We start from the raw sequence: 17,128 nt of genomic DNA on the forward strand, positions 1-17,128 counted from the left end.
TTTTTTTTTGAAGGAGTCAACCTAAAAGAAAATGTAAATATCAAACATGGCAACAGGTGACAGCATTCTTCCTTGCTTTAAAGACAGCAACATGACAGTGATAAACCTAATACCTGTCTCTCCACTTCATATCATCTGTGGAATGAAAGCATGCTAAACAGAATTGTGGCAGAGATGCCACTGTATTGTGATTCATGAGTCCTTCCTGAAGAAAAACAGTCAGCTGAGTTGTTGTGAAATTGAGATGGCCAATACAAATCTTCTAATCAGAGATGAAAGTAAACAGACAAAAACAAAGAAAATCAGAAGCAAAGATGTGATCAGGTTCTGGTGAAGCCAGAGACTTTTTTCACAGGAAGCTTCAAAGAATTTTACAGAGGGGTTCTGTCACAGGCCCAACAACACTGAAAGCAGCCAGGGCAACAACTCTTGCAATTATGAATCCAAGCCAAGAAATTTTCTCAAAAACTCCTAGTATCCATCCAAGCACAGCTCATTCCCATCCCACTCATCCCATCCCAGCCTTCAGTTGATAAAATTAGGAATATTTAAAAAATAAGGCACCTGGTTAAAAAAAGAGTCCACTCACTTGTGCATTAGAATAAATTTGTCTTAGAGCAGTTGAAAAACTATCTAGCTGAAGCTAAACACGCATGAGGTTCTGGGCTTTAAAAACAACATCTATGGTACTTTAAAGTTCAGGATGGGAGAAATATTTCTTAATTCATTTAAATATTTTATAACTGTTTTTCTTTGACATTTATGGAAATTTACCCATTAATTTACTCCTTCTCCTTAGATATGTGCATGCAAAATATGCACCTATAAGACCACCATCTGCCCCACATCACAGCCTAGTTATCCTATAGCATGGCATGGCTTATATTGGATTCAGCAGTTGGGGTACTTTTTCAATTTTCTTTCTTACCCATTGAAATTCTTCTTTTTTTCCCAGCCCTCACAAAATTTATAGTCTGTTTCTTCTGTTTTTCCCCTGTGCACACATATGTGATATTTTACTGCAAGAATCCACTATGTTGAAATAGCAGTTATGAGTATATTGTGCCAAGAAAGCATGTAACCATGGCCTTTATTGGTACAATTGATTAGTGTTTTGAAAAAGTATTGTTTTATGCATATTAGCTCTGTTTGGATAAATTTTCACATCAGGTACAGCGGGGCAAAAAGTAGAGAAATGAGAAGGAACCCCATGCTTTACAAAGCCATACTAGCTACAATGCAGTTTGTGGCAGGTGCTGTCTTTTTCTGCTTCCGAGCAAACATTTTCTTGAGCTCCCCTCTAAACCGATTGTGTAGCCAGGCATAAAGGAAGGCATTTGTGCAAGCAGACATCATGGCAAACCAATGGCAAATCAGCTGAATAAGGTTAAAGTATTGCTTGTCTATCAGTTTGATTTCAACATCTTTGATGACATTGAAGATATGCAGTGGCAGCCAACAAACCCCAAAGGCAGCGACAACCAAGACGAGCAGACGAAAAGTCTTCCTCCGCTTAGCTCGGTCACATTCAGCTTGGCTCTGGGTAACATTCCCAGGAACGACTCGGTTTTTCAGCTTGACTGAGATCCTCAGATAGGAGGCAGAGATCACCGTTAAGGGCAGAATGTAGGTGAGGATGAGGGTGCTGTAGGCATAAGCTAAGCGATCCCTCTTCCTGTTGAACCAAAATTCTTCACAGATGGAGAAGTCCAGTTCTGGAAATTCTACATGGTAAGTATGGAGCAAGGCTGGGGCAGCTAGTATGCAACTCAACAACCAAATAGCAGCCAGGATATATACACAGATGGGTATTGTCAGCCTCCTCTGAAGGGGATAAACCATGGAAAAATACCTGTCCACAGCAATGACAGTCAGGGTGAAAACAGACACAAATACGGTGACCGGCTGCATCAGGAACACAAAGTAACACATGAAGCGTCCAAAGATCCATCCTCTGGGTTCAAAGGCATATGCCAATGTCAGGGGTACACACGTGGCACACATTAGCATGTCTGAGAATGCCAAGTTGCCCACAAGGAAATTGGTGACGTTGTGCATTTTTTTAGTCTTGCAGATAACATAAATAAGGAGATAATTGCCAGTGATGCCAATGAAAACCACCAGAGAGTAACAAGGAATAATGAGAGGCTTAAAGAACTGGACAAGCTGGAGCCCCAGGAAGAGGCTGCTGGTGTTGTTCTGAATTGCAGAAAGAAAGCTCTGAGAAGTCAGATTTGCTGGATCCATTGCCTTTTCCCACTGTTATAATTTTCTTGCCAATAACATTAATTGGGGCACATAAACATGCCCGTATGGTCATTATTTTTTTTAAAAAAAATCATCCTGGGAGGATGGACAGATTTTATCTTGAGTTTGGCCACCTTACATTTGCACATATTCATCTGCAAAAGACAAGACGCAGAGATGAGCCTCAGTAGACACGTCCTTACACATAGGAATAATAAGATACAATTAATCCACTGGGACCCTCTTTTCTTCCACATAAATCCAACTCTGTCCCTTTAAAAGCATGCTACTGAGAAAATCATTATTATACTAAGAACTATACTTACAGCTGTTATCTCCAGAAGTCCGATGTCATTCTGCACCTTCTTCTTCTAATCTCATTTGATTTTCAACTCCATGACCACTTAGAGCTGCTTGTAACAGCAAGAGGGAGAGAGCAAGCAAGCAGGCATGGACTTGGTGAATCGAAGGTTTTTAGCAGTCCTCACTATATATTCAAAATGAATTTGGGGGGAGGGATCTCTCTCCGTTTAGTGTCTTCACTAAAGTATTTCTCTCTTGATTGGCGAACCATCTCTGAGACACTTTATCAACAAGAACATCTGAGCGAAACCGGGCGCAGAGTTTCCTGCTTACAGCCCCTGAAGCAGAGCGAGCCTTTGGCGCCGCTGACTTTTTAGAAAAGAAATGTTGCTGAAAGGATGAAGTAGTAAAAAAATATTATCACCACTAGAGGGACTCAGAACATCGAAAAATCTTTCCTGCAGTTGTGAGTTAATGTTGAATCATATTTAACTATAGGTGTGCCTCGGACGTTTGTTGGTTCCACCAAGTTTAGTATGTTGCATTAAGTTTGGAAAATGAAGTCCCTCATCTGCTTAACTTGTATGTTATCTGCATTTATACTGCCAAGAAATGAGCAATATGTGTTATGAATATAATAGACTGATAGTAATCAGACTGAAATTTTCATTTGTTTCAAGTAACCATGCGAGCACAGGGAATTAGTTACTTGATGCCAGATAGTTTGGTATTTTATTTATTCTCTATTCTCCTGCTTCTTTTCCTGTTTCTAACACTCTTTGCTGGAAAATGATTTCAGTACAATAAATATTCAAAGTGGGTTTTGTTAGTCTAATAGCTATTTCTGTATTTTCTGTTTCCAGCTTCCAGTGAGAGTGCTTAAATTATCTTCTCAGAGAACAGCCACACTGAAGTGTATTCCATTATCATCAAATGTTGACCATTGGAGGAAATAATTGTATAGCCCTCAATTGTAATCATATTCTGAACTTTGCTGGTTATCCCAAGATAACTTGTTTTGAATTTAAATTCATTGTTTTGCATCAATAAATACCATCAGTTTGTTTTATCCTTGTTCAGAGATTAACTCATCGTCTCCATGAATATGAATTCACAGTTTACATAAATAAGGCAAATAACATAAAAAATAACTGAGATTGGAAAGCTTCGCAGATTTTTTTTTTCAGAACAATCACTGAAATTTTGATGGCTCTGGTTTTAATAACTCCTAATAGAGTCATTAAAAATCAAATGTTTGGTTATAACCATGTAATTAAAGCTCTGCTTATTTTTAGAGAAACACACAAAGTCCTCAAGTTGTGCATGTTTTCCCCAGACCTAGAAAGACACAATTTTTGAAAGAATTAAAATTTTGACTCATTATAAGACAAAAGTTGTTATCAAATAAAACAGCATAACTAGCTTTTTTTCTATTTCAATCCAACTTTGAATAGTGTTTTTATAAGAACTGAATTGGTGGATTTACCAGCTGCAGGGTAAATACAGAATAATAAATTCTCATCTAATGCTTAAGTAACTGAGTAAATAGTAAGACTAACTCTGAAAACTTGAGATGGAATTCTCTTTGTAGGGAGGAGGGCATCAATCCAGAATTTAAAACTGTTATTTGTAAATGTGTATACAAAACTGGTTGTATCTGTTCAAGGTGATTAACCATAAAATCATAGAATGTAACTTGGAGAACCCTTAGTCAAACTCCCAGTCCACTGCAGGAATCCACTACTACAGCATTCCCCATCATTGAATATCCATCCTCTTCCAGCTAAGGAAAACCCATCACCTTGAGACAGTCAATTTGAAGGATGTCTGAATAACTTTAATCTTTAAGAATGTTTTCCTGAGGTCCAACCAAAATCTACTTACCTGTGACTTAAACTCATTGTTTCTTGTTCTGCCTTGTAGAACAATTCTGAATAATTCTGTCTCATCTTTTACATGACAGCCTTCAGATACTGATAGACAACTTAATGTCTTCCTGCAGTCCTCTTTAGCTCCAGGTTAAATAGATCAGGGCTTTTCAACCTTTTCACCCGTTTTACCACTTTTAGGATATGGCAATATCCGAGTACCACCAGTTGCCTAGCAAGGTGTCAAAAACTTGACAACCACTCCCCCAAAAAAGGAAAAAAGTGATAAAGTACAGTTAGTCCTGCACTTACAACAGTTTGCTTAGTGACTGTTTGAAGTTACAATAGCACTGAAAAAAGTGCCCCCCAAGCCAGAGTCGAGCAAGACACCTGCCTGCCTGCCCGCCCAGCGGTGCTCTTCCTCCTGTCCGAGGTTTTCATTGTTGTGAGCATTTCTGTTGAGGATTGGCAGCGGGGCTGGGGTGGGGGGTGTATGGTTTTATTCCCCCCCCCCGTCTGCTGGGTGGTTGCAGCAGGTTTTGGTCACTTCACATGACCCTGGGACACTGTGACCGTCATAAATATGAATCAGTTGCCAAGCATCTGAATGTAAATCACAAGACCCTGGAGATGCTGCAACATTCCAGCTGATCGGCGCTTCTTCTGGGCTCAGCAGAATCAGTGCTGAATTCTAGCTGGAGCCTGGTGCTGATCCTGGCGCTTCCACTAAGCCCTGACAGCCCTGCAGCTCCAGCCATCTCTTGCTCAGGCTTGTGCGGTGCTGCCACCAGTTCAGCTCATTTCTCTCCCTCACTACCACTTTTCTAGGATGGTCGCGTACCACCTGCCAGGTGCCAGTGTACCACAGGTGGTACTCGTACCACTGGTTGAAAAGCCTTGAAATAGATCCAGTGCCTCCCACCATTCCTCATACATTCCTATCTTCTTGACTATTGTCCTCTAGAAATAGCCTAGTTGGTCAATATTTTTTATAAATGTGGTATCCAGAAATGAACACTATTTAGGTGTAGTTTGACTATTCTAGAACAGAGTTATTTATACTATTCTTCTGTTGATGTAGTACAGGATTTCCTTTCCTTTCCTTCTTCTCCTCTCCTATCTTTTCCTTGCAGCTGCACCATCCAGTTGCTTCAGGTTCAGTTTGTGATCCAACAAGACATCAAGGTTTTCTTCCACTTGCCCAGTATGAGCACTTATCCTATATTTATGCCATTGATTTTTCCTACCAAACACAGATGACATTTGCATCTTCTCAGATTAATTTTGCTGGGTTTTCAGAAAAATATTTCAGCTTCTTAAAATTCTCCAGAGCCTTGCTACTGTAGTCTATCTTTGGGTCATCTGCAAATTTGCTAATCATATTTTGTAACCTCATCCAAGTTTTTTATAAAGATGATCAACAGTACAGCCCTAGAAGGGTTTATTCCTTTAAAAAATATTCAGACATTGCTGCAACCATGTCTTTATAAAGCCTGTAATTTCTGAATCTGTACAGCAACAAGTCAGTTGATCAATAGATGGCAGCAAACACTTTGATTAAGATATAACAAATCATCATCACTCCCAGATCATTGGAATGAATGCTTCCCATGTTTCTGGTCAATATTAAGTCAACTCCTACTTTCAGAAAGGATAATTGTGTAAGTTTCTTCACACAAAAAGAAAGTGACACCTCAAAGGCTAATATATTTATTGTGACTTAAGTTTTATGGAGACAAGTCTATTTCATCATGTCCATGAAGCATGTTCCTTATTTGGGAAACATATTTGCACAGAGATACAGATGAGGGAATGACACTGTAAAGTCAAAGAAATAGAATGCCAAACTTATGGATTGTGACAAATATATTAAAGTATAAATTATGTAAAGTAAATAGTGACAATTCACAGAGCTATATTGATAATAAAAGCACAATTCTTATAGCTATGTTTATTGATGCATATCATCCTTTTTAACAGTGTGAAGATGTTTTAATGTTGCATTCTCAAACCACTCATATAATATTATACATTAGTTGAATGTATTTTTATATTCAGTTAACCATGTTTGCACTGCTTCCATAACTAGTCATTCTTGATATATGGATCTGATGAAGTGAGAGATGGAATTCTGTGCTTCCAAGCAACTATAAGTATTGGAAAGATTTAGCAGGAAAGATTTCAATGACTTACAGAGAAGGAAGGAGCTATGAAATATGCCATGAAATACAATTTTAACAGATGTGCAGCATCACTTATATAATATATATAATATCTGCAATATTTTCAGTAAAACATCCACCACTCTTGTAATCCAGCAGAATATTTTTATACATCAAGGAAAGAACAAATCTCCTACTGCCAGAGACTTTCACTGATACCAAAATTAATTTATTAAAAATGCATTTTAATCCCATTTGCTCTCCACTGCCAGGTTTGCATATGAATATGTTCTTGGTTGTGTTAGAGAAGGACAAACAGATCTGGGGTGGAAAGGGAAACATGCTATAAGTTTAGAGTCCACAAGAGATCCAAGTTCAACCTTCCTTGAATTCCACCAATCCTTATTTAAAAGAAATGTAGGGCTGACCGTTATCCCAAAAATGCTTTTCAAAAGCAACTGGACTTTCTTAGGCTTTTTTTCCCCCCTTGAAAATGTTTTGCTTTTCATCCAAGAAGCTTCTTCAGAAAAAAAGAAAAGAAAACTAAGAAAGTCCATTTGCCTTTTGAAAAGCAACCATGACCTGGATGACATTTGCTGACCATTGGTTAACCAGATTCTTGTTTATAGGGTTCAATAAATCGTTTTGCTGCAACCTTCATGACTAGTCCTAATTCTTTGTTTTTTGTTTGTTCATTTGTTTGTTTTATGGAGCCTGCCATTTGTTATGTTTTGGGTTTTGTTTTGTTTTTTTTATAAAGCAGCAAGATTTGGCTGTTATCTTCAACACAAAAATACTGCTGTTTTCAACACGGAATCATTAAACTATAGACTCTTTGTCTGTCAGGAGACCAGGTGCATTATTGATCAGATAACAACACTCACAGTTGCACTTTGTCCAGAGGGAACTACTTTCCTTGGCCAGGCAAGTAATTTTTTAAGTTCTTCCCTAAAGCTATCATGAAGCCAGGCATATATGAAGGGGTTATAACAGGCAGAACTCATAGCAAACCAATGGCAAACCAGTTGGATAAGGCTGAAATAATAAGCGTCAATTGCATTAATGTTAATGTCCCGAATAAAGTTGAAGGCATGAAGGGGAAGCCAGCAAACTCCAAAGACCACCACTACTATGACCAACAAGCAGAAGGTCCTTTTCCGCCTAGCTCTGTCCCAGTCTGCCTGGTTTTTAGTGACACTGCCCGGCATCACCCTGTTTTTTAGTTTGAGGGAGATCTTGATGTAGGAAATGAGGATGGCCAGCAAAGGAAAAAAATAAGTAACGAGCAGCAGGCACAAAGCATAGGTTTGTCTTTGGTGTTCCTGATCCCCCCAGAACTCCTCACATAGGATGATGCCTTGCTGGTCCAGCTCCACATAATAGGTATGTGCCATAGCTGGCAAGGCTAAGCAACAGGACAAAATCCAGATAAAGAGGATCATATAAGCACTAAGCTGAAGGGAGACACGGCGTCGCAAAGGGTGTATAATGACAATGTATCGATCAACTGCAATGGTGACCAAGGTGAAGATAGAGACATAAACAGTCACTGGCTGCATGAAGTAGACAAAATAGCACATTGCGCTGCCAAAAATCCAGCCCCGTGGCTCAAAAACATAGGCAAGAGTAAGTGGGACGCATGTGGTGCACATCGCCACATCTGAAAGGGCTAGGTTCCCAATGAGGAAGTTGGTGACATTGTGCATCTTCTTGACATGCAGAATGACATGGACCAGGAGGCAGTTACCTACCATCCCGATAATGACCACACCTGTGTACAACAGGATGATCAGCAATTTGAGTCGCTGCACCAGCTGCAAACCCTGGAAAAATATATTGGTCCCATTCGTAGCAGAGTCGAGAGCTAGTGCACTGGTGTTTATAGGAAGGGTGCTAGAACCTTCAAATGATGCATACATTTTGTCCTGTAAGATAATAAACAGTAGTTGTAAGTATGCTCTTTAGACATGATCCACTTATTCTGATTGTGGATTCATATTTCTATTTGTATCTCATTTACATTTACAGTACCCAAATCTGCTTCTTCATGTAATAAAATGTTCATTTCCAGCATCAGAAAAAGTATGTGTGCACACAAACACACTCATCCACATACATGCATATACACAAACATATATTTTATTTTAATTATTTGGTTACTCATGTTACTGTTTTACTTTTGTTTGTAGGAGAACAAAAGAAGGGCTACAAAGAATTAGGAGAAAATGATAAAGGAAATACATATTCAGATTGCTAGCTTTCCAATCACAACATAAAATTAGTACACCCACAGACTCATGTACCCTAATTTCTGACTTTTAAGCAAGTAAATGGACACATATTTTAAAGCAGGTTTCAGCCCACGAGATTAACTCCAGGTCTTCCTTCCCTACCACTCAATCTAAATTAGGCTGTTGAGTTAAATGAGTTTCAGAATCAAAAAGGAAGCGTCAGAGAAAAATGGGTGACTAGTAAATTTTGATTTTGACCATATCTATGGCTTAATTGCTTATGACCCCCAACAGATAAATGTTTTAAAACCAATTGCTAAGGAGATGCAGTTATCAGCACTTAGTAGCATTAAAGACATGGCAGATAGAAGCTATTCTGGAAAGACCAATGGAAGATCTTTTAGGAGTTGTATGTGTGTGGGTGAATGTGTGTGTGTGTGTGTGTGTGTGTGTGTGTGTGTGTGTTTATGCACTGATGCATGAGAACGTGATTTTCAGAAATACTGTATTCATGCCTGCAAGATCCCCTTTTGATTTCCTTTTGTCATGTTATAATGTACTTGATGAAAGATGAGAAATTCTAGAAGAAAATTAGAATAGAGCTATATGTTGCAAAATCATAAACATTAAAGTATTGATTTTCTTAAGATGGAGCTCATTCTTGCAAATCGATATAGTTGTCTTGGCTCAGTCTTTTAATAAATTGACCAGAAAAAAAGTATGGTTTTCTAACATCTCCTCTCCCCCCACCCCCAACACATACACATGCCAATCTTGAAAATTCTTCACAACAATAATACAATTCCATCAATATACAATCCATCATCATGCAAATAATAGTGATAATAATGATGATGATCTAGAAACTGAAATATGTTGTTACCAGTCTATAGTACTTCCAGTCTACCTGTGGCTTTTTGATTACTGTTTTATTTTCCTTAGTGGAAAAAGCTTGTTTACATGTTTCTATCATCTAGTAAAAGAACATAGGCTGAAGATTTAGAGATAGTATTCCATCCAATGGAATGTGCATGGAGAGGTTTTTATTGCTGTTATCAAATAGAATTGGAAAGTATCTTTAAATCTACTTGCTGGAGGATCAAGTTAAAAATCATCAATGTCATATATATTCAAAAAAATATCTGTTAATTAATACTTATTGATTCTCTTCACCCATGATTTTCTTTTTTAAGATGATCTTTTCACAACCTATATACTGGTATCCATTTCAGGTTATCATATCCATGTTCCCACATCCTACAGAGTCGAATAATTAAATAAATATGTAAATAGTTAGCCCATAGATCTATTTCTATTTGTGGAACTTTTATGAATAGACGTGCAAACTGCACTTCTGGGAACAACTCATTTAAAATAAAATTGCACAATAAAATCAGAGGTATGAAATTATTTTTGAAAATCCATTTATACCTGCTAGAGGTTGGAGTCAAATTTATAATTAATGCTTTCAGATAAGTTTTTGTTTTTTAAGTCACCACAAGCAACAATATCCTTAGAAAAATGCAGGTTACAACAGACCAAATGAATGTGTGTTTAGAGAGTCACATGGACCAAAGCAATATATAATTTATCAATCAAATATTCTCAAGGAAATGCTTATGGGCACTCCAGAGGTCATAATGAACTGCAATAATACTTAGTCATAATAAGCATGCAGCTGACAGAGAAATATATAACAACAAAAACCTTACTGAGCATCAGAAATAGGATTCAAAACATCTCATTTCTCACCTACTGTTACTAGGGTAAGCTGTCCTATTCGTAGCGAAGGGGAGAGAGTCCTGGAGCTGGAATCATTGTCTTCTTGAATCAATATGCTGTGCCTGGCTTGCAAAACCAACCAAACTGATTGAATAAGAGTTTAAAGCGACAGAGATCAATTTTGCTAGTGTGGCATGGCCAGCAATGACTCCCCTCCCTTTTTTTCCTCTTTTAATTATCATATTAAGACTAGACTGAACGGATTGCTATGTCCCTTCCCCAAATGCAAGACTTACTGATGCCCACTTTATCCATTTGAGTTTAATGTTTGCTTTAAAAAGGAAAAGAGAAAGTAAAGGCAAATATCACCACCACCACAAATTAACTGATGCTCAAGAGACTTTCTTCCCCTTGTTCTTTTCCTCAAAATTCTTGAATAGGTCTATTGAGAAACCTGCAAATATTCAGAAATATTTACTTAGCATCCTTAAAATATTTAGCACACTAAAAAGGTAATAAGCCTGGTTAAATAATTTTATTTTTTTTAAACCCCTAGCAAAATATATAAAAATAATTGAAGCATAAGTAATGATCATACTGTATTGGGAGGATTGTAAAGAAGGGTTTGCCCGGTTTTTAGTAATTCCATTAGATGAAGCTATGGGTGTTCTCCATGGTACTGAAAATATCCTCAGAGCTGTTGTAAAAAGTGTCTTCTCGTATCTGGCACCAACATGCTTAATGAACTGTTACATTGCCTGATAGAAACTATGCATACAGAAACAGCTGGGGACCTGCTTCACCCCCATTGAACCCTGACAATAGGAGGAAACATAATGATTTCCATTTCATTAATGCTGTTCCCAAATTGGTCAACAGCTGAGGCTTTGGAGGATATTTATATTTGACTATCAATGAAGAGTTGCTATTACTTTGGTTTTTCTTAAAGAATAATTAATGTTGCAACTGTAGCATAAAATGTATTGAGCATGCTATTTTATCACCAGTCTCATATAGAAACTTAAACATGTTCTCTGGGGCCTATTGCTATTAATAAAAAAGACATCCCAAAAATCTGTCACTAAACACAATGCTGTTGAACGGAATAACTGAACAGTTTATGAACAAATATTAAGTATTTATTTCTTTTCTCTAATGTTCCAGCCTTGTGGCTGCAGAGGGGTGATTTTCCACACTACTCCCTCTTTCTTAAACATCATCAGTGTTTCTTTTGTAGATTGATTAAACTGTGTCCTTTTAACAATATATTTGCGGGAGGAAATAATGAGATGTGTAGGCTATATATTATGGTTTACTTTACAAAATCTGAGTCTCAAAATGTTTTTAATCAGCCATTTGTATATAAACACTTCAAGTTCAGAGGATAATCAGCAGTTTTAGCTGAAAATTGAGCTGCATAGTCAAATTGTGTCTTATGGATTTGATATTGTAAATACAACATAAATAAGAATGTGACAGTCTTGCTGGCTAAAAACTGTCTTTGACAGCATCCTGGACCCACAAGTTGTTGAGAAGCCAAAATAAATGAAATTGGTTAGGGGAAAAGTTCCAATGCAAAAAGTAATCCAATAGTATCCATTTCTATGTTTCCAAATTCCGTATCAGAGCTTCTTGTTTCCAAAAAGTACAATCCAATACTTTTCAGATTCATTTAATTAAAAAAATGGAAATCCTTTTTGTGAAGCTTGTGAATGTTAAACTGCATTTTTGAATTATTGTAAACTTCATATTTTTTCTCTTTTTCTATTCTTTTATTAGCTAAATATAAAAAACAATACACAAAATTATAAAACAAGAAGGGTGGATAGAAAACTTAAAAAAGAAACAAAGACATACAAAGTATATATTCACATACATATATAGGTATATAAATTTTAAATATTTCAATGCGCGGAAGCCATAATTCCTTACAATTATCCATAGGTCATCTATGTTGATAGGTTATTGATTCATGAATTCTTGGTAGCATCAGTTCGGCAGACCACTGAACCAAAATATTTATTTTTCCAACACTGAAGAACAAGTCTTCTAGCTGAGGTACAGAAAATCTACCTCCTTTTTCCAAATGTCAACTCCCATATGATAGGGATAAATCTCAGAAGAATCTGACCATTTGAAAATACTGCATCTCAATATAAGTAATAACTGTTTTCACAAATGGAACAATTGTTGGGGACTGTACAAACATATACTTAAATAAAGCATTAATTTAAATGCATAAGATTCAAAGATTCAAACCTTCCAACAAAATTGGTTTTACTTAGTCAAGTTTTCCTTTGCTTATTCAATAGCTCTAGCTGTTCTAATATCACCATTTTCTATTACATTAAAGTGTAATACGATATCTCGAGTCATAAAGAGTCATAATGCTATACACGGAATCATGTATAGCAATGAACATTACTCTGTACAAAGCTGTAATTCACCGGACATGGACAATTCACTGTGTCTGTGATCCATGTATGGTTAAGAACATCACAAAGTCGCTGCTGGTTTCATCTCAAAGCTGAACATTTTATGTTACAATGGATCTGACTGGGATGCTGAGAAGTAAGACCTGGAGTCTTGTTTTCTATGTTTCCCTAGTAATTAGTATTTTAGAGGCATATTTCATCTAAATCTTGAAGTGGTACTTAGCTATCAAGATTATTTATTAATTTATCTAAATTAATGGTGGGAATGTCCTATTTTAACTATAATTGCATATTAATTAAATCAAAATCAAATCAGATATAACTTTATTGATTAATCAATTTACCGAACATTCAAAAAGAATAAAATAAGCTAAAATGAAATAAAGTGATACAAAATAGAGTAAGTTCAGTTGAAATAAAAGATAACAGAGTACAGCAAAATAGTGTAAGATAAAAGAATGTAGAAACATAAGATGAATACTAAAATACAAAAGTATATACTGTATGTTTAGATGAATTCATCATCTCAATTTAATAACCTTGAGTATAAACTTAGCAGTTTTAATGGTTATATATGTTTTTGTGCCCTAAAGGAAATGAGATAACCTTTTATTATGACCCCAATGTGTAGCTATGTCAAATAGAGTCTGTAAATACTAAGCCCTTGCTGGGCATAGAGATGGCAATGGAAAACCAAGCACAATATCTTCTATTTCTGGCACTCCACAAACACAGGTTTTCTCTGAGTGTGGCACTTGGTGGAGGTAACATTTAATAAATGGGAAAACATTTCATATCAATATTTCATAACCAATGTGCATAAATATTATAATGTATAATGTAACAAATAAAATAATTGAAATGAATTGCAATTAACTATTAAAAGAAATAAGATAAAAATGAGCGCTGATGATATCTAATCAAAATACATATTCTATACAAACTGACAAGATGGTTAATTCATTACTTCTCTTTTTGCCTTTTATGATTTTCCGTAGCCTTTATTTTATTCATAAAAACTTTGAATTATCATGCAAGGTAGATGCACAGTGATAGAACATTCATCTGATCCTTTGGTTCAAGTTACAGCTATGCATGTATATTTTATAATCCACTTGATTTTAAAAAGTAAAATTGTAAAGGTCTCATTCACTTTGTGGGCCTGCTCAAATTAACCAGAACATCCCAACCCAGGTGAATGCAACAATTATTGCTTTCTCCAATAACCATAATCAAGAGGAAAAGTTAATATTTCTTTCTGGGCTTGATCTGTGAAACCCCGGGGGCATCTGAAGTGTGTTACACAGTCACCAGGACAAAAGCTGATGTCATTGTTTACTGGAAAACATATAGTAAACAAAAGAGAATACAGATGGGTATTGGGCAGTGGTGGGATTCAGCCAGTTCACACCACTTCGGTCAAACCGGTAGCTAATTTTTTGTTGTCCAGGTCCAGAATGGACTTCTGGAAGTGGCATCCACACAGAGAACCGGTTGTTCACATATTTGAATCCCACCACTGGTATTGGGATTAAAGACAAAAAAAATATATTTCAAAAGTAAATGTAAAGAAAGGAACAATACTACAAACAGAGACTTGGAGAAACTTGCTGTGAAAGAAATCTTGGAAGACATTGACTTTGTCCAAAATAAAATTTCAAATACGTATTGAGTATTTGCTCCAAAATTCTGCATGTGACTTATTCCTTCCTGAATCCTGGAAAATTCTCTGGCCACAATATTCTGGAGTATGATCTCTTTTCAGCTTCCTTTTTCCTGGCAAGACCCATACTTCTTCTGACTCTTTAACCTCAGGAAGAGAAAGGAATAGCATTTCGACAGTGTTGTGTCCTGGGCCTGATGAGGGAACTCAGCAGGCCCAGAAATGTTGCAAATGGCCCCGGGCAACCTAAAAACTGCCCGGGACCAGACTGGCTGGCGCCGGACTACTGCGCATGTGCAAGGCGCAAAGAAAGAGGGATTCCTATTGCCTGGACTGACTGGGGGTTGAAAATCTATAAAAGGCCTGCGTGCCTGTGTTGCAGTTGCTTGGAGTGGAGTAAGGAGAAATAAAGGAGTTTGGTTTACGATGTGTCGTGCTTCAATGCCTCGAATCCTGAAACACAAAAGTGGTGACAAGGATGGGATTGCTGCAAGGAAAAAGGCAGTAAGAAGAGGATAAGCCTCATCTGAAAAGCCTGAAGCCTGGGAATCGGCGTCCAGCTCTGCACTCACCTGCCAGTATAGCATTGCTGGAGCTGAGCTTGGCAAATGGGCCCTTCCCCTCAACAAAGGCTTGCAGCGAGGCATTCGAAGCGGAAGGTGTCAAAGATTGGACATCTGTCCGGGTTCAATGTCTCTCACCCAGAACGCTGGAACTCCTACGTGGTCCAGGTGGAAAATTACGTAAGGGTTAACCAGGTTCAGGAAGACGGCTTGAAAGCAGCAACCTTGCTGTGCGTCTGTGGTCAGGACACTTTTGATGTAGCCAAGAACCTGGTAGCCCCAGCACCGCTGGAGTCTGTCACCTATACAGACCTAAAAAATATGCTGAAGGATCACTTCCACCCCAAGCTTTCTGTGATCGCGTGGAGGCATGCTTTTGAGCAGAGGGATCAGAAGCCAGGTGAATCCACTGCTGAGTTCATTACTGCGTTGAGACAAGCTGCCAGGCCTTGTGAATTCAAGGACCTGGAAGAAAGCTTACGAGACCATTTCATCTGCGGTCTGAGAAGCAGGAAGCTGCAACAAAAAATCTTTGCTAAAGCCGAAGTCACCTTCCAAGATGTCTTATGTGAAGTTGCAGCTGAAGAAGCAGCAGGCTGCGCTGTGAAGGCTCTGCGGCTTGCCAGAAATGCTCCAGCTGTCACGACCATCCATCAAGAGGTCGCTCAGGAAGTCCAAGACTCGGATCCTGAAGAGGAGGTGGACAGACTTCACCAGCCGGCAGTGAGAGAAACCAGACAGGGCCCCAGCAGTCCTTCAGTGTCTCAGTTGCGGAGGACGCCACAAGCGCACAGACTGCCGGTTCTGCTCTGCCATTTGCTGGGCATGTGGTAAGCAAGGCCACATTGCCACCATTTGTTTGGGTCACCAGCAGGTGCAACCTCAGGAAGAATCCCTTCGGAAAGGTACCAGGGTCCCCAGCCAACACAGGGTGGGTTTCTGTGCGTCGCATAGAAGCATCTTGCAAACGGGGACATACAAGCCCCTTAAAAAGAAGCTTTGCATAGATGTACAGTTACAAGGAGTTCCCTTATCGATGGAGCTGGACACTGGGTCCGCTCTATCGATCATTTCACACAATACGTTTACAAGGATTTGCTGCAGTAGTGGCCGTTAAGTCAAACTCAGGCCATCGAACCTAATTCTTACTGACTTTCAAAATTCAAAGGTTAATGTATTAGGAGAAGCACACTCAAGGTGCAGCGTAAGGCTTTCCAAGGCCTCTTAGATGTGGTGGTTGTTGGGGGTGATTGTACGAGTCTAATTGGACTCGACTGGTTTGAGGCCCTGGGAATTCAGGTGACTGGTCTGAATAGTCTGCAAACTCCAGGACTTGTGGAAGTCTGCAAAGAGTTTGCAGATGTGTTTAGTTCAGAGCTTGGTTCATACAAAGGGCCTCCCATTGCACTGCGATTAAACCCAAACATCGCACCACTTAGGATTAAGCCTAGGAGGATGCCATCGCCCTCAAAGGCAAGATTGATGCTGAACTGGATAAGCTGCTCCAGCAGGGCATCTTGGAACCTGTGGACTCAAGTCCATGGGAAACCCCAATCGTGATGTCTTTAAAGGCTAATGGGGAAGTCCAAATTTGTGCGGACTATAAGTGTACTCTGAACACAGCTTTGCAACAGCATGCATATCCTGTACCAGTAGTGAGTCATATTCTGGCCTCCCTTAAAGGGGGAACACTGTTTGCAAAGCTTGATTTAGCATAGGCCTATCAACAGCTATCTGTTGATGAGGCAACTGCTGAAGCCCAAATAATAGTGACCCATAGGGGCGCTTTTAAAGTAAAAAGTTTACAATTTGGGATGAATGTTGCTCAGGCATATTCCAGAGCGTCATGGAGTGCACGCTCAGGGGTATCCTGGGGGTCTACCCTTACTTTGATGACATCCTCATTGCAGGGGAGTCATCGCAGAATTTGGCTG

The 17,128-nt window shown here is 38.4% G+C and overlaps 2 protein-coding genes across 2 annotated transcripts; both read right to left on the reverse strand.

The window, feature by feature from the left end:
- Positions 1–1,215: 1,215 nt before the first annotated feature.
- LOC120312275 (prolactin-releasing peptide receptor-like) lies at positions 1,216–2,247 on the reverse strand. The gene has a single exon (XM_039352824.1). The coding sequence runs from the start codon at positions 2,245–2,247 to the stop codon at positions 1,216–1,218; it is 1,032 nt and encodes a 343-aa protein (XP_039208758.1).
- Positions 2,248–7,097: 4,850 nt separating this feature from the next.
- LOC120312330 (prolactin-releasing peptide receptor-like) lies at positions 7,098–10,624 on the reverse strand. Its single transcript, XM_039352960.1, has 2 exons — positions 10,564–10,624; positions 7,098–8,505 (listed from the first exon to the last, which is right to left on the reverse strand). Exon 2 carries the CDS (start codon positions 8,497–8,499, stop codon positions 7,447–7,449), a length of 1,053 nt encoding a protein of 350 aa, XP_039208894.1. The 5' UTR covers positions 8,500–8,505; positions 10,564–10,624; the 3' UTR covers positions 7,098–7,446.
- Positions 10,625–17,128: the final 6,504 nt, after the last annotated feature.

This window comes from Crotalus tigris, unplaced genomic scaffold (assembly GCF_016545835.1).
Source record: "Crotalus tigris isolate CLP2741 ecotype Arizona unplaced genomic scaffold, ASM1654583v1 scf7180000017536.10889498, whole genome shotgun sequence".
NCBI classification, from domain to species: Eukaryota; Metazoa; Chordata; class Lepidosauria; order Squamata; family Viperidae; genus Crotalus; species Crotalus tigris.

What these genes read in the sequence shown, in the direction of transcription:
- LOC120312330 (XM_039352960.1), bottom strand. Translation starts at nt 8,499, where the DNA reads ATGTATGCATCATTTGAAGGTTCTAGCACCCTTCCTATAAACACCAGT.
- LOC120312275 (XM_039352824.1), bottom strand. Translation starts at nt 2,247, where the DNA reads ATGGATCCAGCAAATCTGACTTCTCAGAGCTTTCTTTCTGCAATTCAG.